Source organism: Astatotilapia calliptera, chromosome 12 (genome assembly GCF_964374335.1).
Source record: "Astatotilapia calliptera chromosome 12, fAstCal68.1, whole genome shotgun sequence".
NCBI classification, from domain to species: domain Eukaryota; kingdom Metazoa; phylum Chordata; class Actinopteri; order Cichliformes; family Cichlidae; genus Astatotilapia; species Astatotilapia calliptera.
In genome coordinates, this window is record NC_137433.1 from 4,248,450 (window position 1) to 4,270,342 (window position 21,893).

Genomic DNA, 21,893 nt, shown 5'->3' on the forward strand with positions numbered 1-21,893 from the left:
ATCAAATATTCCTCTGAACATGTTCAAGAAGCCAACGTCCAAAGAAATACTTTGAAAAACATTCAGGAAGCCTGGAGAACGATTACTCAAGACCATTTTAAGAAAATTGCAAGAAAGTTGGGCTCATTGGAAGCAAAATCTAAAGAACGAGGGGTGGCTCAAGACTTTTGGGATGTAGTGTAAATCTGATCCACAATCCCTCTGTAAAACAGCCCTGGAAGCACTTTAGTTCAAAACCTCACTGATGTTGGACAGGTCTGGGCCCGTTTTTTGATTTAACTGAGAATTTAATAAAGAATGTCAACGCAAGTTCCTGCTCTAACACATTACTGAAAGTGAAATAAGGTTTATAAAATGCATTACCAGTTTTGGTTTGGAAATGTTGATGCTTATTCACATCTTTTTGGGTGCAAATTTATTCCACTGGCCTCTTCGTTCAGTTTATTTTGTTAACATTCACAACAGTGTAGATGACATTGATTTCACCTTGTGAGCATGTCATCAAATCAAACTGTGTTTCTACTGTCATTTATTACCACTGCATCTACCACTACAATTTCGTAAAGTCTTTGTATCTCTTCATAACTTTATAACTTTGTGGGGATGTAAACAATACAGTAGTCGGGCAAAGGGAGCATTTTCCACTCACTTTATAATCCAGTCTCACACTGTTTTTAATTTATACAGAATTTATGACTAATTAATTTTTTTTTTATGTTACAATATTTTGATGTATGAGATATCTGAGGACACTGTTGTTGTGCGGTTTTCTTATTTCTGCTACATCAAAGTGTGAAGTCATATATCTGAAGTTCATGCACTTCCAGTGACTATGAAAATGAATAAACTTCATTATTCTTGTTACACGGATAACAGAAAACTTGAAATCTTAAAATGAATTGAAAATTACAATATAGATCATTTGACACAAATCAGTGTGATTGTTACATCTTAATTCTGAGCCGTGTCTTAAATATCTTTAGAGAGTCACAGAACATAAACATATTGTTGGCATGACAGTATGAGAGGTCAGCATTCCTTCACAAACTCCACAGCAACCCCGTCACTTAGCAACAAGAGCATGATGGAGAGAGCCAGGACCTCTTAAAATAGTCCTAATCCACTTCTCACTGATTTTAAACTACGATTAGAAGTACTTTTCACTGTGATGACCTTCTGAGAGTATAATCACAGTCTGTGTAAATGTGTTCTCTTGGACGTGGAGGCTGACCAAAGGCCCCTAATCCAATCCTTTAAAAAAAAGCACACGTTTCTTTCGATGTCCTTCATATAGATAGAGAGATCATGCTCCACCTGGAACTTAATAACACACTTTTCCAATGCAAAGTAATTGATAACTGGTTTACAGAGCTAAATCTTAAGAGCTTTAAAAAAGTAGTTTGAAGGATGTCTCACCTCTCATCCAGGAACCTGGAGCAGCAAGTAGCAACGGACCAAAAGCAGATTGATGTTCTTGTTTAATGTAGAAGACTGTTTAGCCCACGACTCTGTTGATGTGTGTATATAGTTGTACAGCTGTAAGTTATTAGTTCTCTTGTTGCCCAGGGATGGTATGATGAGCTAATACTGGATACCACTGCTTTAAAGCACTGCCTGTAAATGTCCAACCTATATGAGTCCTACAGAAACAAAAATAAAACAATTGTGTCCAGACAACCGACCGAACAAAAACTGAAAACTTCCTGTCTGTGCTCTGAGTCCCTGGAGGTTGAGGTGAAAAATATTGTGAACAAGGTCAGCGTGATCAGACGTACCTCATCTACCCGCCTTGAGCCTGGCTGTGACAATTTCATCTGGGGGAAAATTGTCAAAAATACTGTGATTCCCAGAGGCAGCAGGCAGCTTAATGGCCACTGCTTTTTTTTGCCTGATGATCATCGTGCTCTCATATCTGCGTATTCTCCTGTGATTTAATTTTCTACAGTCTAAAATGAGGCACACAGTCTGGCCCAACTTCAGTCAGTTAACCGTTTTCCGCATCTGTCATCCAGGCATGAAGAGTTGAGCGAAGATAGATTATCAAGACTTTATTCAGTCTTCAGAACAAATGGCTGTTATGTCATACACTATATGCAAGAAACCTGCACATTTTAAATATGCCTTTAGAAAACAGCGAGCAGTTACTATATTAATGTTTTGAAGAAGAGATACATGTAGAAGAAGAGGTACATGTATCAGAATCAGAATCAGAATCAGAAAGGGTTTTATTGCCAAATGTTGAGCGGGTTTACAACATTAGGAAATTGCTGCGGTGCTTCAGTGCAAACATACTGTTATAAATTACGCTTAAATAGACATGAAAATAAAAATGAGAATAAGAATTAAAAGTGCTAAGTAGATAGATATATACATGATATATACATGAGTGCAGGTGGTGATCAGTGCCAAACATGGAATGATGCAGTGAACAGTAGTAAATGATGCAGTAGTAAATAGCAACGTGCATCCCATTGCATCCCCATGCACGTGTCCAACGATATGTGGTTAGGTTAAGTGGTGATTCTTGGCCATTTCTTATGAGTGTAAATGCTTGTCTATCTCTGTGTGTTAGCAGGGTACTCTGCTTCTTGCCATATGGCAGTTGGGATAGGCCCCTGCGATGCTAATATGGATACACAGATGACGCACAAGAAGTAACAATAAACAACTTGGTTTTGCTAAATAATACATTTAGACTCCAGGTAATTCACAGCCACACAAAAAGTTACGACACACAATTTTCAGCTGGCAAGTCAATGTGTTCACATCGGCCCATATTCCTCAACAAAGCCAAATGCACATGACGCCTTGCTGGATGCCTTTTGAAAGCAATTCTAGCTACAAGGTTATTTTAGTACACAACACAGAATATTTCTCAGTGAAGTGGAGTGCACCATGCTTATTGTTTTGGGTTTTATTTATTTTTTTAGAGTCAATCCTACAATTTAATTTTCCACAATAGTGCAGCCTCAAAAATACCAGGAGAGTGGGGAATAATTTGAAAGAGCTATTGTTGATGAGTGGCTGGTAGCGACATCACATTGGAGTGAACTGTTGTGTTTTGTGAAATGCTGTTGTGTTTTGCACCTCAGGGCAGGGTTAGCAGCTAGCTGGTGAGCTTACACTGTAGCAAAAATATATAGCAGTTCAACAGCCACCAGAATTTGTTAAGAAGCAAAACAGAGTTTAAAATGTTTTTATAAAAACAATTTCAGTCATTTGCATTTCTCTCTCATTGGCCTTATTTTCTCTTAAAAGGGCAACATGGACACATTGAGACAAAAAGATTTAATATGCGACCAATGTCCACAACTGTGGATGCACTAGGATCGGTGTAATCACAAGAAAGGGAGCCTTACCTATTTCCATTCTATTTTTAAAAGAGGGCAGTGTTGCAGTTGGTAAACTTTACTTGGTGCTGTCACAACCAAGCCAAGGAGTAAAATCCAGACAGCCAGCAGTTAAGCAGGCATCTACAGCTCAGATATGTTTAGCAGGGAGAGCAGGCAATGGCAAGAGCAGGAAGAGGAAGAGTGAGCTCATTTGGGCTGCCAGCCAGTGTCCCCTAGGCTACATGAAACACTGATGGACTTGATAGATTGGTTAGAGTGCCAGGGGGTTTGGGCTGAGCTGAGCGCCAACCAAGCTCCAGTGCTGGGAGGAAAAATAAATCTGGCTGACACCAGCTGAGTGAGATCCGCTCCATGCAGAGGCTCCATCCAGCAGCTCAGGGCTTATCGGGGAACAATCAAAACTTAGATTGTTTTTGAGGATAAATATGCCATGTGGCGGTGGTCTCGGGTGGGGGTTAGCGGGGGTCGGGCGGTACAAAATATGGCTTCTGATTTAATATCGTGTCAAATAATAAATAAAGAAATATGGAAGGATATTCATTATCTTTGGACTTTGATTGACGTGAAAAATGTTCCATTATTTCGGATCTGCCTGGGGTAAGAATTGATGCATCAACTAAAAAATGAATGGCGAAGCATCCACACCAGCCACTTTATTTGTGCTTCACGGAGACAGCAACAGCAAGCTAGAAATTATTCCTTCACTTCAAATACACATGCAGAGAGTAACACATGTATTGTTTTTGGGTACATTTAGAGACAAAAACCACACATCCACCTGTCAGGGAGGGCGTCTCGCTGTGCCTCCAGGTCCTATGTGGCAGGAGTTTTAATCATCCAAAGTAAATGTTGCCTCTGGATCCCCAAGGGTGGAGGTTAAGGGGGGGGGGGGTGAGAATGGGGAAGATGGAAGTGTGTGTGTGGGGGGGGGGATGCAGGTAGTGACAGTGATGTGCCCGCCCTCCATTAGGCAATTCTGGTGGTGATGGAGACAACACTAAATCTGCTGATGGAATCTCTGCAGTGCAACAGATAGGCTCCCTGCACACATCCACCCATCTCCACCATCCGTCTTCCCCCAGATGAAATATAATGGAGAAAATGGCCGATAGGTGATGGAGATTGATTCAAAAGAAACATGAGTGTTAATCAATATTGTTCCCTGTGCAGCCAAGCAACACAAGACTCCCCCCACAACTCGCGCACCACCCACTGCTTACCCCAGGGTAAAGTTGGGTGCCATCGTGCTGCCTGTATGTAATTTATGATGAAGGTGTCACTCAGAATGATATGCCACAGCTGAGGGAGCCCAGCTCATTGGGAAAATAAGAGCCTTTTTGTCCGCACAAGGGTGGGGGGAGGAGGGGAAAAAGTTGCTTGTGCTGTTCAAATCTGTTTTGTTCGAGCGATGATGGATTGATCCAAGAAATCCCATAAAAAGTTCGAACTGAGTGATGCATTTAAAGTGGCTTTGAGTGACAAATGACACAGAAGAAACGTTCTCAGGCCTCCGTTGCAAAATGGAGTTTTCATTCATACTTATACAAGGGGATAGTTTGGCAATATGGGGAAAATGGGAAAGTGTTAGCAGAGAAGATTGATACCGTGATGCATCCTGGCATCAGTACGCTACAGCAGCCACACACCTGCACGCAGCGTACTGAGCAGAACGTCCTAAGTAATGCTGGCACATGTGCTGAGAGTCTGCTGCCTATACTTTGAGATTTAGCCTAAAGCTATGAAAACTATTTTCTTATCTAACCATAAACAAGAAAAAATACGCATATTTCTCCTGTGAGGAGAACCCTGTGTTTCTACTCCCCCTTCAAAGACACTCCTATTTCTTTTGATTTGCACATAAAGGGAGCTTCATATTGCATCACAGAAGCCTATAGGTAACCGTCGAAACTCTGCAGTAACAGAAAGTGATAATCAATAATGGATATGTGGCAGGTCATAGCTCAAGAGCAGGAGACATAGGGTGAGGTAACCCCTTTTTTTTAATAGTCAAAGTCAAGGAGAGGATGCTGATGCTTGAGTTTCCGAGGTCAACTACTCCACATGACAACAAGCAGCAGCCATGCTGCAGGGGTTACGGTATCAGCGGATGAACAGCAAAACGGGAATTGTAGAGATTAAATTTTATTCCCACTGTCACAAATCATTTGCATGTCATGTGTAGCAGGGAGCAGGAAACCTCATGCAAGTGTTTCATTCTTGGAGGATGTCATTTTGCCAACAAGGGCTGAATGGTATATATACTGACAGTCCTCTCTGGCAGTGTCTACCCAGCAGGCTACTCTTTATCTGCACACTGAATGCATTCTCCTTTATTTATTCATTCATTTCCACGTGGCCAAGTGCTGTCACTTTGATGAATTGGAGCTGGGGCTGGCCAATTGTTTTCACTCGACGGGACAAGTCTCACATGCTCTGAACTTAAACGTCCTCCTTGTCAGAGTAGCTTTGCCACTTCTGTGCTTTTTCGAAGCCCACATAAGGGCTGCCACCGTTTGCACACGTACGCAGACACCAGCCCCCACTATCTAACTTCCCTGGGGTGTTTCTTATTCGAGTTTTCCTGAGGAATTTGAGGTGTTCATTTCAATTTCATCTCCTGCGTTCACACCGCTTTATGTCACGTGGAGATTATGGACCCAGCAGGTCCAGCTTCTCCTGTGAGGATGTCATCCTGTTGAAGTGGTGAGGTTTTCTGGGAACATTTGCTAATCAACCCCCACCCCCACCCTTTAAACTGGATTCCAGTTCACTATGATAAATCAGTCTGAACTTCTCTTCCTGAACTGTAGCCTTTATTCCTTCTCAGGATGTTCAGGTGAAAATATCACAAAAGTCAGAGGCAAAGGAAGAAGAGGAATATATAATAAATAAAAGTGAAGTTAAGTTTATGACTGTCAGGTTTTATGTCATCGTTAAATTAGGTGTCAAGTCAGTATGACAGCAGTACACAGAAAAGTATTCAGCACCTCAACAATAAAGACGTATCCCACCAAACTACAGTGTGCACAGTGTACAGAGCCCTGTTTAGCACATATATGTGCAAACATTTGACACAGGCGTTAATTCAAGTTGACATAAAATAATACCCAAACCAGTTCAGTGTGTTTTGTATAAAGTGTTGCATGTTGCCCTTTGTAATTCCCGTGCAGGCGTGACATTCTCCCGGAGGTCTCCACAAACACTGCCGCTGCATGTCATTTTAGAAAGAGATAATCAGGCCCAACAGCCTGTCAACGATGACAGGTGATAACACATTATAAGTCTGCGTTTACGGAAAGAAAAAAAGTGTTGAAAATCCATCTCATGTGATAGCGCTGTATCTGCGATCTGTGTCTCCGGGTGACAGAAATCAGCTTATGTTACCATTTTCAAACTTTCACTCCATGACAGTAACTTACAGTCGTTCTGCTAGCCATCTCTGGAAAACTTCCCTTTAATAAGACACTGTGTCAAGCTTTCACATGTCAGTTAATATACCTAAATGTTTTATTCGGTTACACTATTATTATTTGTCTTTTTAATCTTGTCACTACTGTTATTTTGGTAGATAGATAGATAGATAGATAGATAGATAGATAGATAGATAGATAGATAGATAGATAGATAGATAGATAGATAGATAGATAGATAGATAGATAGATAGATAGATAGATAGATAGATAGATAGATAGATAGATAGATAGATCGATCTGAACTGAATGGGATAGCATGTCACTGCTGGATGCTGTGGCAGCCATGCTGGTTCAAATCCCCAACAGTGTCAACAGCAAAGCACCCCCACACCATCACACCTCCTCCTCCATGCTTCACAGTGGGAACCATACATGTAGAGACCATCTGTTCACCTTTTCCACGTTGGGTGGAACCAAAGATCTCAAAATTGGATTTCCACTAGTCTAATGTCCATTCCTTGTGTTTCTTGGACCAAACAAATCTCTTCTGCTTGTTGCTTTTCCTTAGTGGTGGTTTCTTAGCAGCTATTTGACCATAAAGGCCTGATTCACGCAGTCTCCTCTGAACAGTAGAGATGTGTCTGTTACTGGAACTCTGTGTGGCATTTATCTGGCCTCTAGTCTGCGGCGCTGTTAACTTGCGATTTCTGAGGCTGGTGACTCGGATGAATTTATCTTCAGCAGCAGAGGTGACTCTTGGTCTTCCTTTCCCGGGGCGGTTCTCATGTGAGCCACTTTCATTGTAGCGCTTGATGGTTTTGGCAACTGCAGTTGGGAACACATTCAAAGTTTTAGCAGTTTTCTGGACTTGCTGACCTTCAGTTATTAAAATAATGATGGACTCTTGTTTCTCTTTACTTAGCTGATTGGTTCTTGCCATAATAGGAATTCTGACAGTTGTCAAATAGGGCTGTCAGCTGTGTACCAACCTGACCTGCACAACACAACTGAGGGTCCCAGTCCCATTAAGAAGGCAAGAAATTCCACAAATGAACCTGGACAAGGCACAACTGTGAAGTGAAAAGCATTTCAAGTGACTTGATCATGAAGCTCATTGAGAGAAGACCAACGGTTTGCAGCACTGTCAACAAAGCAAAGGGTGGCTGCTTTGAGGAATCTAAAATATAAAACATATTTAGAGTTATTTATCAATTTTTTCATTGCTAACTCCATAATTCCATATATCTTGCTTCATAATGTCTTCAATATGTCTCTACAATGTAGAAAGTATTAAAAATAAAGAAAATCCATTAAATGAGAAGGTGTGTCCAAACCTTTGACTGGCAGATTATGTATGGAATATTTACCCTGAATTCCTGGCTGCATTGATCCATTAAACCACGTTATTTTCACATAAGAATGTCTGACAGAATCTAAATACCTAATCTAAATGCATGGATTGATGTGCCATTGGGAACGTCTTCTCACCTGCCTCAGGTGATGGAAGAGAAGGTAAAAACAAATTATCTCTTGGCTTTTGGGGGGTATTTTCTATGTGTCGCCAGTGCTGGAGTAACCACACTGAGGCCTGCAGATTTGAGGAAACAGTAGAGGGTTGTCTGTCTGGAACTACAGCTGTTATCATCCTTCTCTGGCAATGTCGGCAGGTTGTCGACTTGTGTGAGTTAACTTGGCAAAATGAACAAAGAGTGCGGGATGCCTGAGGAAGCCTCAGCCTCATGTGAAATCCTTTTGTTGAGCAGTATCGAACCGAGTCTCACCCAGACATCCATTCTTTCATGTGTCTCTTGTCTGTTCATCCCTCTGCTTTTCATCCATGCCAAATGACTATGATCGGCTTATTTGTCATATGACAGACATGAATCATTTATACTACGTCCCTGAACAGTTATCAACGGGTAGGTGCCAAAAAAGGGCAAGCAGAAGCCAGAGAAGCACTGCAATTAAAGAGAATAAATGAAGGTTACGCATAGGAAGCAGGCTGCTGATCTTGTTTCTTTATGACCACAAATGCCAGAATGTCTTTTTTTTTAAAAACTAAAATCATAACAAAAATCACAGATAGATAGATAGATAGATAGATAGATAGATAGATAGATAGATAGATAGATAGATAGATAGATAGATAGATAGATAGATAGATAGATAGATAGATAGATAGATAGATAGATAGATAGATAGATAGATAGATAGATAGATAGATAGATAGATAGATAGATAGATAGATAGATAGATGGATGTTATTTAAAAGTAAAACCTTGCACTGGCAAGCAAATAACTCACTCCCCAATGATTCCTTATCCTGTGCAGCTCCAGGTAATTTCTCTTCCTCTGAGACCAAAAGGGTAATTAAATACTGTGTGTGACCAGCATTTACTTAAGTGTTTAACACTTTACCTTGTGCACTTAAAAAAAACTAGACTAATCCCATTATCCTTTTGTCACACACATAAAAAAAATCAACTAATATAAACTGAGGGAAAAAGAGTGGTGCGGTGGAGCATAATGACAGAACTATTATTACTCGACAAGGATTTATATCTCTAACAGCAAAACAATCACTTGCCAGACTGTTTTCTCCAAAGAATGCAATTTTGGCATGTGAAAGCTCCAAGCAGCTAGCTTTAGGTTTTACTTCAGCCTCCGCATCGTGGAGGTTTGACAGGGAGCTGAATATGTTTTTTCTTTCTTTCTTTTTTTTCTTCTTTTGTTGTACTCCCACCCGCTTGAGAGCGGTTGTTTGGGCAAGGTGCAAGGCGTTGTGGGAATGTAGAGCCCCGGCTGCACTTTGCAGATACACAAGCCTGCGCTTTTATGCCCAGACCCATCAAAATGGCCGAGTCAGGCTGCTATCTCCTGGGACTTGCTGCTGCAGTACAGGGGGATTGAAGCTTTTCATGAAACATTTTCACAGCCAAAGGTGTGCAGAATAGCAGCCTGTGCGCCATTTTCCACAACAAAGGTGGACTTAACTTCACTGGATGGTTAAAGCTGTAACCGTGCAGAATTTAATTCTGCATCCAATTTGGGCAACTACTTGGTCTACACAGGGTAGAAGCTTTGTAAGATTTTACTTAACTCAAATGGGGAATTAAAAAAAGTAAAATTTTAAAGGACAAATTCTCATTTTCTGGAGCATTATACAAAATGTAACTAATCATGCCCAAATGGTGTGGTAAGCAGTGCCAGGCTGTTGTTTATTTGGATCTCAGGTTAAAGCAGGAGCTGTGTGTCTTGCAGAAATCTGGGTGTTCATTAAATCATTTGATGTAAAATTTTGTAAATTAAGCAGTTCTTACATAATTAAAACAGTTTTTTACACTTTTATACTTTATATTTTTCTTAGTAGTAATACGGTGATGAAAAACAGGGATTCGTTTGCACAAAAGCTCCAAAAGCATCATCAAATTTAACTTGGACTCCGTGACAATTAACAATCCCTCAGGCACATGTGTGATAAATTGCTTGTAGGAGAAGGCCATTTGTTACAGCCTTATCTTTGAGACTGCTGTTTAGAAGACTGAATTATCCATTATCAGACCGTGCTGAAGATGAGTGGAGACCAAACACAGATTACGGCTTGAGATTTGTCCTATCTTTTACTAGGGTACATTTGCATGAAGCATACCCCAGGACATGTTTGGGTGTCCAATCACAGTGTTTTCTAACAGATCCCAGACACCCACAGAAAAGCATTTCACCCAAGAGCAAAAAATACTGTAGAGCCTTTGACTTTAAAACATAAAAAAACAAAGAAAATCATTTTAAAATCGTGAAAAAAATAGAGATTATGTGATTGGTTATTATAAATTATGTTAGCTACAGTATTCCATGATGCTGCTGACATTTTTGTACAAAATATATGTAAAGCTATTCCTTTTATAAATGTAAGCTTTTACTCAGTTCAATCAACATGTCCACAACTGACTTGCCAAAACTATAAATGTTATTTCAAGGCTCTTACCTTTCCCTTGGGGAGTAATAAGAACTACTATTTCTGCAGCACTGTAAATGCTGTCCATGCTACTGATGCGTGAAATAACTGTGTGGACGTTCTGCCATCCAGTGGCTAACTCTGTGAACTCCTCATCGTGCTTTCTGGAACTAAAGTGTTTGTTCCTACCCGGACGTCAAAGGTTGTTGCACAGTAAATACATTTTCGTTACGTTCCCGTTTTGTAAGTGTCACTATTTTGTCTTTTATATCATAGTAGAGGTTACGTTTAAGCGTAGCAGCACACGTAGCAAGGGTGAGACGTTTTATTTCGCGTGAGGTCAAAATTTCACGATGTTACAAACACAGTTTGCTGCTTTCAAGTTGAAGCTCTAGCCTGTTAGCTTTAGCTTCCCCGGAGAAGCTAACCTGCGAATTGAGTTCATTTATTCCAATAAAAATGTGAACCACGAATGTAATTTATTTACTGAAATAGCGACATTGCGTTTGCATAAACATGACCCGCAGTCCTAGCTTAGGCATCATAAACCTAATACAAGTGAGAGCTTGTTTAGCCTTATAAAAGGCGAGAGCTGTAATTGACCTTATGTGGTTGTAATAACTTCGTTTGTATATTTCCACCTCGTTATCCAGCCAATGGATTGACATCAGCCATCAGAGATGCTGCTGAAAGATCTGCCCAGGGAGGCCCTGATGCGGCCGTTGTCTAGGAATGAAGTGGTTGGCATGTTGTTCAGGTTGACCGTCTTTGGTGCCGCCACGTACTACAGCATCAAATGGGTCTTAGATGCAATGGATCCTACCTCCAAACAGAAAAACCAAGCCAAGAAGAGGGTATGTCATGCATCAGCACACATTATAAACACGCAATCTGTAAAATACCGTAAGCTCAAGGTTGATGCTGTTATTGAACAGTGTTCCAGAAATGCTGCCAAGGTCAGGCGTTTTTCCTGGCTCACAATGCAGCAAGCACTATCTGTTCTTGTACATTCAAAGCATGATGTAAAGATGCTTTGAGATAAAAAGAAAGATTGTGCACAATGTCTGTTATCGTTTTGTGTCTTCAGCTAAGAAGTGTTTCTTGACCCCTCAGGCAGAGCAGCTGATGAAGAGGATTGGTGTTGAGGGGGTCAGACTTACAGAATATGAGATGAACATTGCATCTCATCTAGTTGATCCACAAACTATGAAGGTAACGGTTGTAATCATCAGTCTTTTTTATGTTGCTCAGAGATTTATGAATAACTTCACCTTCCTGCAGGTATCCTGGAGAGATATTGCAGGTCTGGATGAAGTTATCAATGAGCTTCAAGATACAGTCATCCTGCCCTTTCAGAAGAGACACCTTATGGCGAATTCCAAACTATTTCAGCCCCCCAAAGGTACCACAGCATGAAATCTAATCTAATCTGGAACTGATCAGATTTTACGCTGACTCTTTAAACAGGAACTCTTATGCTTTTTTTTATTTCCTCTCATGTTGACGATAAGGACAGTGTACATGCAAGCATTCCTTCAGACTTCTCTAAATACTGCTATAAGTGCTGACAAAGGATGAACTGAGGGGCTGCACCAAGATTCTGTATAAGATAAATAAGGCTTATTTTTAACTGTGTCATACAGTGCTACTGTAGTAGTGTCTGTGATCCAGCTGCAGAGACATTTAATCTTCATGTTCCCTTTAAGGAACATAGAAGGTTCAAATTTGACATACAGAGATAAAATATAACAAGGTTGAAACAGTTAAAATTAGATACATTTTTAAATTAGTTTTTGGGAGTGGAAAGCTAGTTCATTATGTAATTCATTGGTTAATGCTAACTAACAGAGTCGAGCTCCACCTCCTGACATTCAGTTTTGCTGTAGCCAGAGGACTGACAGTCACTAATAAAAGAGCCCATAGAGCTATATTTTTGTTTTCAGGTAAAACCAAATTTAACTCTCTGTGGAGGATTGATATTTTCCAAAGTATAATGGATTTTTACTCTGAGTTTTCAGTTTTGCTGTGTGAGTTGAAGAAAATGACAATTTGGCAAGCAGTTGAGTCAAAACCCCCTAATGCAGAGAGACACATCTCAGACAAGTTGAGTTCATCAGTGAAGACTGGTTTCAAATTATTGGCAGTCTATCTAGTTTTATAGCCTAAATGAAAACACAGTTATTTGCACATTTCTGCCAATCTTTCGGAGAGTGATTGCAGTCAGACTGCGATTATTTGGAAATCGGCCACCAAGCGACCTGAGCAAAGCCTTGCAATCAAGAGCAGTCACTGTAAGTACTTGCAATTGATCCCCAAATGCTAAAAAAATCACTGTAGTCATTAAGCAAACACCAAGCTTTCTTAGTTGCAAGGAGGTTGCCATCCCATTTCTACTCTGGTGTGACTGAGCTATTGTGTGAATGGGATTTGGTTTTTCTAGTCATTCAGAAATCTTACTGTAAATGCAGTCTAGCTTTCTATAACCTTGTTCTTTGTGTATTTTACTTTGTTTCTAGTGAGCTGTGTTAAGTTGAGATTAGTCAGTTGCCCAGTGAAGATTTGTGCATGTTCAGGATCATGAACTCAAGTTTAAAAACCTTCAAATTACCCTTGAATTCATCGTGAAAAATCAGAATCTGTAGCTCTGTAAGACTGAGAACAAAGTTACTGTTAGATTTTAAATGTCCTTTTTCCCCATCATGAACATTAATGTGGATTTGCATCAAAAACTAGCTAACATGAAATTACCTTCTGAAACTGTGGTTATAATTTTCTAAGTTTGTATTTTTGCCATCCTCTGCCTAATCACTGTCAAAATATCTACCCAGTGAATAGCACTGCGATTTTAATCTGCCAAAAAAAGCAGGATTTATCCACTTGGCAGCGTGACAGTGAAAGATCACTAAGAGGAATGTTTTGCTTTCTGTGGATAGTCTTTACACATAGCTTCAGGATGAGTCAACCTCCAAAATGAGCTGCTTTGGGAATCAAGTTCAGTCTCTAGACTTCAGGCTTTGTTTGTATCGCATCATTTAAAACAAACCAAAAGGAAAAAAATGCTTCTGGGACGAGATCGAGCCAGATTTGATACACGTGTTGCAAATGTCAGTGCAGTTGCCAGTGAAGGTTAAAACGAGTCAGGTTAAAATTACAAAGTCTATAAACTGCAGAAGTGAGAGTAAAAATCTGTTTTGTTTTTGTTCAGATATTACAAGATGTGATGAGAATCACTGTATTTTAATTCTTTACTTTTCGTCCTCTCAGGTGTTTTATTATTCGGTCCTCCGGGCTGCGGTAAGACTATGATTGCCAAGGCAACTGCCAGAGCGTCGGGATGCAGGTTTATCAACCTTCAGGCCTCCACGCTGACTGACATGTGGTACGGCGAGTCACAAAAGCTGACTGCGGCAGTCTTCTCGTTAGCTGTCAAAATTCAGCCTTGTATTATCTTCATCGATGAGATTGGTAAGCTTCATTTGCAGGACGCATGTCAAAAGTGTAGAATGTTAGTTTATTGCACTAGTGGATGTGAGCTAGCTTCATTTTCATTCATTCAGATATGACAGATATTGTTTAATTTGCATTACATTCTTTCCATGGTTTCTAAGTGGATTTGACCTTGTGATCGATATTGCAGTGCCCACAATAGCTGTAATTTAAACAGAATCTAAAATGTATCTTGCCTTTTTGTTAATCTTGTCTTTAAATTATATGAGTTCAATATAAATACGTTAGCCGAGTCCTAGGCACTCATTGGCCCCACATACTGTGTCATAGTCACTGCTGCAGAGCTGGCCAAGTTAGCAAGATTAGTCTTGTGTAAATGTTTTCTATGTGCTGCATGTTAGAATCATTTCTAAGGAATCGCTCCAGCATGGACCACGAGGCCACAGCCATGATGAAAGCCCAGTTCATGAGCCTATGGGATGGCCTGGACACCTCATCAACCACCCAGGTAACACAACCAGAATGCTTTCTTATACTGTAATGCAATTGCCAGAAAACATTGCAATGCAGCAGGTAGTTCCTGTGAAATAATGTATTAAAACTGTGATTCTCAAAATTTAGGTTATGGTGATGGGAGCCACGAACAGGCCGCAGGACCTGGATCCAGCCATTCTCCGCAGGATGCCCACAACTTTTCATATCGGCTTGCCGGTAAGATGTGTGCAAATACACAAGGAGGCTTTATTCTGTCTACAGTTGTGTCCATATATTTCTGGTCACTGACAGTTTTTACCCCTCAACCATAAAAGGCTGATAGGGGATTATTGTCACCCCAACAGGTAAGCAGGCAGGGTGGACACCCAAGTTTGTGAGTGCAATAATTTCTGAATAAGGCAACGTAGGATTTTGAAATTCAAACTTTAGGTCCATCTACTACAAATCTCAGACAAGTTTGAATTTCAGTGACCTCAAGATCAAGACCAGAGGCCAAGCTTTCTGATAATCTTGTGAACACCATAGGAGAATCTACTAGGAGCCTGAGGGGTAGTACCTAAAAAACCAGCGCATGTAATATCCACTAGGGATTCACTGGCTTCTGATAACCAAAAAAAATCCCTGAAAATGAGTTCACCCCTCATCTTAGAGACCTCAAACTCAACACTACACTTACTCGGCTTTCCAGCTGTACCTCTGCCAGGTTTGAAATGGATCCGATGAACACTTTTCAAAGTTGGAGAACAGCAGAGGAGGCACATGCAAGCATTCCTGAATTTATGCAGGAGATGTATGATGATAGGCTAGACAGCAATTTACTTTCCTAATATGAACGACTGTCCTCTCCTTTGCAGAACACAAGGCAGAGAGAAGACATCCTGAGACTCATCTTGGCAGGAGAAAACGTAAGATGGTTTCTTTTTATCTTTATCAACAGCAGAAGAAATTGTTCAGCTCTGCTGTTATCTTGTTCCATTATCATAGACTCATTTCACACCTGTATTTCCACTGTCACTTCACGTTACAATGAATCAGATCACCCATGATTAGTTGGCATTTGATTGGCAGCAACAAGCACAGTTCAAAGATTAGTGACAGCTCAATTCTGTATAATCATCTCACATTGCTTGACGTCTTTTCTGCTCAGCTGAGCAACGCAATAAATCTGAAGGAGATTGCTGAGAAGACAGAAGGCTACTCTGGGAGTGACCTCCGGGAGCTCTGCCGCGACGCTGCCATGTACCGAGTACGGGACTATGTCCGCAAGGAGCAGATGAGGCAGATCGCTCAGCAGCTGCAGGACTGCCAGGAGGAGGAAAGGTATGACTCATATTCAGACACCCACAAGATTTCATAGCACTTGTGTTCACTGAGCTTCAGTGACAGTTTGTGACTAGACCAGGCTGTTTGTTTGTTTTTAAAGCACATATTACATTAAGTGATATTTGTACTGGTACACAGCCTCACATTCAACTTCATATTCCCACAACTATACCATTACATCCAGTTTTCTTCACAGATATTCACACTTCAAGACCGCTCAATAGTAGTGATTATAATACGACATAAAAGGAAGGATGATCTTAATTAAAATGATTACATCCTGATTCCTTACATACACAACTGTCAGCATCGCACAGTACTGTTATTAAACTAGGCACTGTTAGAAATGGATGACTGGTTTTTATTATCTGAGCATATATAAAAGACTTATAGAAAAGATTTGTGAAAATGTCTGATCTGGGTAAGCCTTTGTTCAGCTGTTGCTAAGCGACTACTGGAACCACTGTTGGTGCAAGCCATTGTTGCTGAAAGAGTATTTTTAACTTTTAAGTGTTGAGAACTCAAAAGCATTCATGGATAGGCTCTTTCCAATTATAAAACCAAGGAAAAAGAATCTGAAGGTGATGGTGAAGTGAAGGCTCTGAACTAAATCACTGTAGTTCTCGGTAATCATTGCGATAGTGAAATCACATATTTCACACAGGATGGTAGGGGTCTTCCAGTTTCAGTGTGCACATTAATTCTTAGTACGTGGAGTATGCAGTGTGTTTGCAACAGAAGTTTATATCTTATCTCATTCAGACAGTTTGCATCCTGTAAGATAAATCTTTTACAATCAGTGACAGATTTTGTGAAACAAGAGAGTGAAACATCAGGCCTTGGGGTGCAGAATCCAGCCCACTGGAAGGCTTTGGGAAATGTAAAGGAGAGCATACATTTTGGACTTTAAATTGAATTTTAATTGAATTTAGATGGGAGTGGGGGGCTTACACTGGATCCACAGTATAAATATATAAATAAATAATAATAAAAGGGAATTTTCTGTAAATTAACAAAAACTTTCTGCTTCATAATTAAAGCTATCAGGAATTTTAATGTGATTTTACACATGTATTTCATACAGTTTAAGCCCAAAGAGTTGTGCTCTTTCATTAACCTTCAGCAGCAGTGTTTCTGTATTATGTAGAAAAACAGAGCTATACTGTTAAACTGGGGTTTAGGTTTTTTCTTTTTTCCCTTTATAAAGATATCTCTGGGAATAAAGGTGCAGGTAAACGTCTTTACACTGACAGGAAGGAGCCCACTTCAGCTCAAACTGAGCTGTGTGTATTGTAAAAAAACCAAACAAAAACATTTTATAGTTATTTTTTATTTTATAGCAAAGAGAGCATATGTAAGTGTCTACATTTCGTTTGTGAAACCTTTGGAATTTTCCATGACCTAAAACATGAGATTTGAACAAAAGTCACAAAATTAGAAAAACATAACACATTTCAAATTATTTTTGTATTTATTAAGGAAAATGATCCACTGTTGCAGATCTGTGAGGGGTGAAAGTATGCATGCTTTCAGTATTTGGTGTGACGCCATTCTTCAAAATAGCTGCAGCAAACCATTTCTGGTAACGGTCGGTCAGTCCTGCACTTCCACTTGGAGGAAATTGAACCGATTCAAACGCCCAAAATAGCTTCATCTCGGGGTTGAGGTTTTCTCACAGCTGCTCAGACGCCTTCCACGTCTTTTAAGTTGAATGCAGTTGGATTCGGGCCGTCCCAAAACGTTATACTTCTTTCACCAGTCTGTGGTTGAAGTACATTCGTGCTAAGAGTTGGTGACGTACTGCGCGGCCCACTTTTTCTTCAGACCTCAGACAGATGTCCTGACATTTTCCATTACAATCTGACATTGAAATTCAAAATGTGTTGCTCCATCATGGCCCAGATGCTGCAAAACAGACACAAACCATGACAGGATGATTATGATTATGCAGTGCACAGATGGAATTAGGTTATTATGTTGGAATGCAGTGTTTTCCTCTCTTCTGACAGAAGAGATGGGTTTTTTATTTGAGCCCCAAAAGATGCTATTTTGGGCTCATCTGTCAACAAAACATTGTTCCAAAAGCCTTCTGGCATGTCTGTGTGATCTTTAGCAAACTGCTGACGGGCAGCAATGTTCTCTTTGCAGCCCTGCCATGCACACCATTGTTGCTGGGTTTTCCCTGATGGTGCCAATGTGAGAGATCAATTTTCTACTTTTAGGATTTAGTGTGGAAATCTGATGCTTTAGGTCATATTCATGTGGAAATCCATAAAATTTCTCCTGCGACTCTAGTACATGTCGTACGCTGTGTGCAGTATAGAAGTATAAACCTGCTATTAGGCCTCTGTGCCTGACCTCTGATCTCTTGTGTCCTTGGCTCCAGACCTGTGGATGAGGAGCGGTTGCGACCAGTCACTCAGCTGGACCTCCTCTTCGGCCTGGACAAGATGAAGGAATCAAAGAAAGCCACAACCTTCATGCTACCCATCGTATCAGAGGTTGCTCTGGATTAAACACCATCTCTGGACCACTGAGGAAAAGCGAATTCTTCCAAGCTCTGTCCGCAGTGTGTTCCAACTTGCCAAGCTGAGACTCTGAGAGTGTTAGAGGTGTAGTTGAAAAAGGCAGCAGACAGACATGCTTTTCTTAAACCTAGTTTCCCAGACAGGGAGTTATTCTGAGCATGCTTATCTTAAAGGACACACGTCATGTGTACAGTTACAACATATTTAGAGTCATGAGGTCAGTCTCCTTTGAAAAGCACGCAAGGGCACTGTGACAGCTTGTTTCAGAAGAATACAAAGCAAAGACCATTTTAAAATCACCAAATGATGATGATATAATGATGATGTTTGGGAACTTCACTGTGTGTTTTCAGATGAAGGTAATCCTTCGAGTTCCAAATCAGCTTTTACACCAATCTTTGATCTTTGGGGGAGTTAAAAAGAGCAACCATCTAAATCACTGTACAGTCATATTATCCCAACACTCTGGAAAGAACATTTCAGCTTCACTTTGATGCTGTTGAGTCACACACAGCGCATGCTCTGCAAAAGTTCTTATATGATAGCAAAGTGTCCAGCAAACACTAGGAATTTTAGCCTCAGGAGTAGCAGTGTCCAGAGAAAGAGGCAGGGTCAGACAGTTGTGCACGCTCTACTGCATTACTCTTTAAAACAGAAGATTTACGTTTTACTATTGGAAATCAATTCCACTTCCATTTTGCAACCTGTGTCGTCTTTATTGATCCCTGTCAGATGATAATGGAAGTAACTGTCACTTTGTTTTGGTTGATGTACTCATATTTCACATTTTATTTTCCAATGGCGAATTAACTTTTTTTGTTGTGGTTGTTGTTTTGGGGGTTTTGTTTTTGTTTGTTTTAGGTGGTTGGTTGCATCCTTACCTTGGAAAGTAAGACGAGAATGCATATACCTCATTTGATCCTGTAGTTATGTATTACTCATGTACAGTTGTTGCTCCCAAGGAGCATTTTGAAGAATATTTCATTTGAAATTATTTAAGATATAAATGTCTACTGCATGTTTTTAGATGTAAAATCAGCTCTTCTGTAAATGGCAACAAATCATGGTGTAACTGTAAGGTTCACAGGCATTTGGTGATGGAATATAATTTTGTAATTTGGCCGCTGCGCACCACCACAGTGGGTTTGAAAGCACTGGTGATGTGATTAGAATTGTAGAATTTCAGGTTTAACTGAGAGTTGTGCAACAGTGTTGCAAAACTATTTTAAAGCCATTTTAATGTGTTCATTTCCAAAAAGTAGGAGTAGCTGGGATATTTTTTCTTTCATTTACAACAGTTATTGCACATTTTTAAACTCAAGCCTAAAAGAAACCTTTTTATTCTTGTGAAGAAAATGCCTGAGCATTTGGTCGTGGGGATTGCTTCTACACACACTGACCTCATTACTTGAAATTATGGCCATGTTTGATGTTTTCATCCAGTACTGTGGCATTATAACAAATAATAGGTCCTCTTTAAAAGCACACTCATGGCCTCACTATTTCTCGCCAACATCACACTCTTAACTTCTGTTTTTCAGTCCTTTCTCCACTCCTCTTACCTGCCCTCTTTTCTTGTGAATTAGGTAACCTTAGCCTGCTCACTGAGGAGGACGACTAAACGAAACGTGAGTCTAAGACAACAAAGATCTCTCGTGGCACTGTTAGAGCAGTCCTACAAGTGGACAATATTACCTCAGTAAACAGACTTTTGCTTCTTTTGGATCTGCCAGTCCAAAGAGTAGCTGAGGGCAAGTGGCACAGTTATCGCGTTGTTATAAAAACCAAAACTTTGTCAAGCTTTTGAGAAAGCGCCAGCAACTGGAGCTCCTGAACCCCAAACACAACCTTCACTCTTCTCTAAAAGCAATCTTTGTCTGTGTGTTGTTATTTACAAGGGACTCTGACATGTCTGAATGCAAATTGCAAAGCACTTACTTTTCATGTGGAACGAGGGTCACTGTAATAGAAAATACAGCTGTAGTGACGAGTGATGTGATCCAGGAGCAGCAATAAAAGAAGAATAATGACCATAATCATCATCTTGTAAATAAAAGTAGGAATGTATTTAATTGTTGGATCAACAGTCCGTCCTTTTCAGTAGATCTGTGGTTTGTAAAACTGGAAGCAAAATGTTGGGTTGGAGTTGAGGCCAAGATTGAATAAAGCTGAATGTGATGTATTCCCCTTCAGTGCTGTTTTTATGCTGCTTTAATGTCTTTTTATCGTTTCCTCTTCAACCCAGAAAAAAGGCCACGATGATTTCTCCTGGTTAATTTAGCCATTCGTGCTGGTAATGTGAGACTTGTCGGACTATCATTAGTGAGATCCTATTATGGTGATCATTTTCATGTCCTGTTCTGCGCATTATTTAATCAAGCAGTGACAGCAGTTTTCATCCACTGAACAACACATCCAGGTTTTCTGTTGTCAGTTACTTTATGGAGAGCATGGTTTTCACATCCAAATGCTTCCCATCAGCTGTCAGTAGGAAGTTGTGTCAAGCTATTCTGACTCCCCTTTGTATCAAACTCGTTTTTTTGCCGTATGCTCACAGCATGTGTTTATTGATCTATCTGTGGGTCTCGTACAGACCTCCTTCCCACACAGTCTGAGTAGGCCAGGGTATATTTGCCACTAAGCCACATGGTGGCACAGTATCTTCACCATGTTGTTACTGAAGCAGTTGTTACCGACTTACTTTTATTTAGAACAGTTTTATAACATTATGGTAGTACAATGAAACGGAGAAAGTGGTTTGTTTCTCCCTCATTGGTTTATCTAGTGATAGTTGGATATGTGTTGCTTTTGCTTGGAGCGCCTCAGGTGACAGTTAAAGGTCAAAATGTTGCCATGTGAACCAGTTATTGTGTCAGTGCTGCTTGAGCATCTTAGTTGCCTTTCGGGGAGAAAGGTGGCACCGATCCAAATTCTTTCCGTTAGTGCAATATCACAGCAGATCCTTCGTCAGTCATGTTGCAGAAACGTGCATATGTGTGTATGCCGAATATGAAAAATATCTTTAGTTACCCTGAACATAAATAATATCTGTTGTCGACCAGCAGTTCCATTGTGTTTCTCTTTTAACATAAGCATATAAAATAAATGCTGCTTTTCACCTCAGTGTGAGTCTACTTCATCTTGTTGTGTGTCTCTTTCACATACAGACAAACATCCCAACTTGAATCTGGTGGCAAAAAAGCAGTCAACCTACCGGAAACCCTGATTTAGTGTTTAGACAATTTATATAAGGGTGACGTAGATCTATCAGTGAGGACTGTTTATATTCTTTTTTTCTTATGGTCCAAAGAGCAGAAAAGCATAACATTTTGTCAGGTACTTCACTGGAAGTCTGAATTTATCATAAACTGTTTGTAAT

At 40.2% G+C, this 21,893-nt stretch overlaps 1 protein-coding gene and 1 long non-coding RNA gene across 2 annotated transcripts in view; one reads left to right on the plus strand and one right to left on the minus strand.

The window, feature by feature from the left end:
• atad1a (ATPase family AAA domain containing 1a) overlaps window positions 1-18,797 on the plus strand; it is a 190,799-nt gene extending 172,002 nt beyond the window's left edge. Inside the window, exons 2-11 of the mRNA XM_026188047.2 lie at window positions 10,943-10,964; window positions 11,375-11,575; window positions 11,835-11,933; window positions 12,003-12,123; window positions 13,986-14,186; window positions 14,570-14,676; window positions 14,790-14,879; window positions 15,518-15,568; window positions 15,811-15,983; window positions 18,373-18,797. Of these exons, the coding sequence (XP_026043832.1) occupies window positions 11,402-11,575; window positions 11,835-11,933; window positions 12,003-12,123; window positions 13,986-14,186; window positions 14,570-14,676; window positions 14,790-14,879; window positions 15,518-15,568; window positions 15,811-15,983; window positions 18,373-18,502 (1,146 nt within the window). The 5' untranslated portion in view covers window positions 10,943-10,964; window positions 11,375-11,401 and the 3' untranslated portion in view covers window positions 18,503-18,797. The remainder of the gene's footprint in view (window positions 1-10,942; window positions 10,965-11,374; window positions 11,576-11,834; window positions 11,934-12,002; window positions 12,124-13,985; window positions 14,187-14,569; window positions 14,677-14,789; window positions 14,880-15,517; window positions 15,569-15,810; window positions 15,984-18,372) is intronic.
• Window positions 17,301-18,690, minus strand: LOC145432133 (uncharacterized). The gene is made up of 2 exons (XR_013912411.1): window positions 18,345-18,690; window positions 17,301-17,891 (listed from the first exon to the last, which is right to left on the minus strand). It is a non-coding gene; the product is annotated as an uncharacterized LOC145432133 (long non-coding RNA).
• Window positions 18,798-21,893: the final 3,096 nt, after the last annotated feature.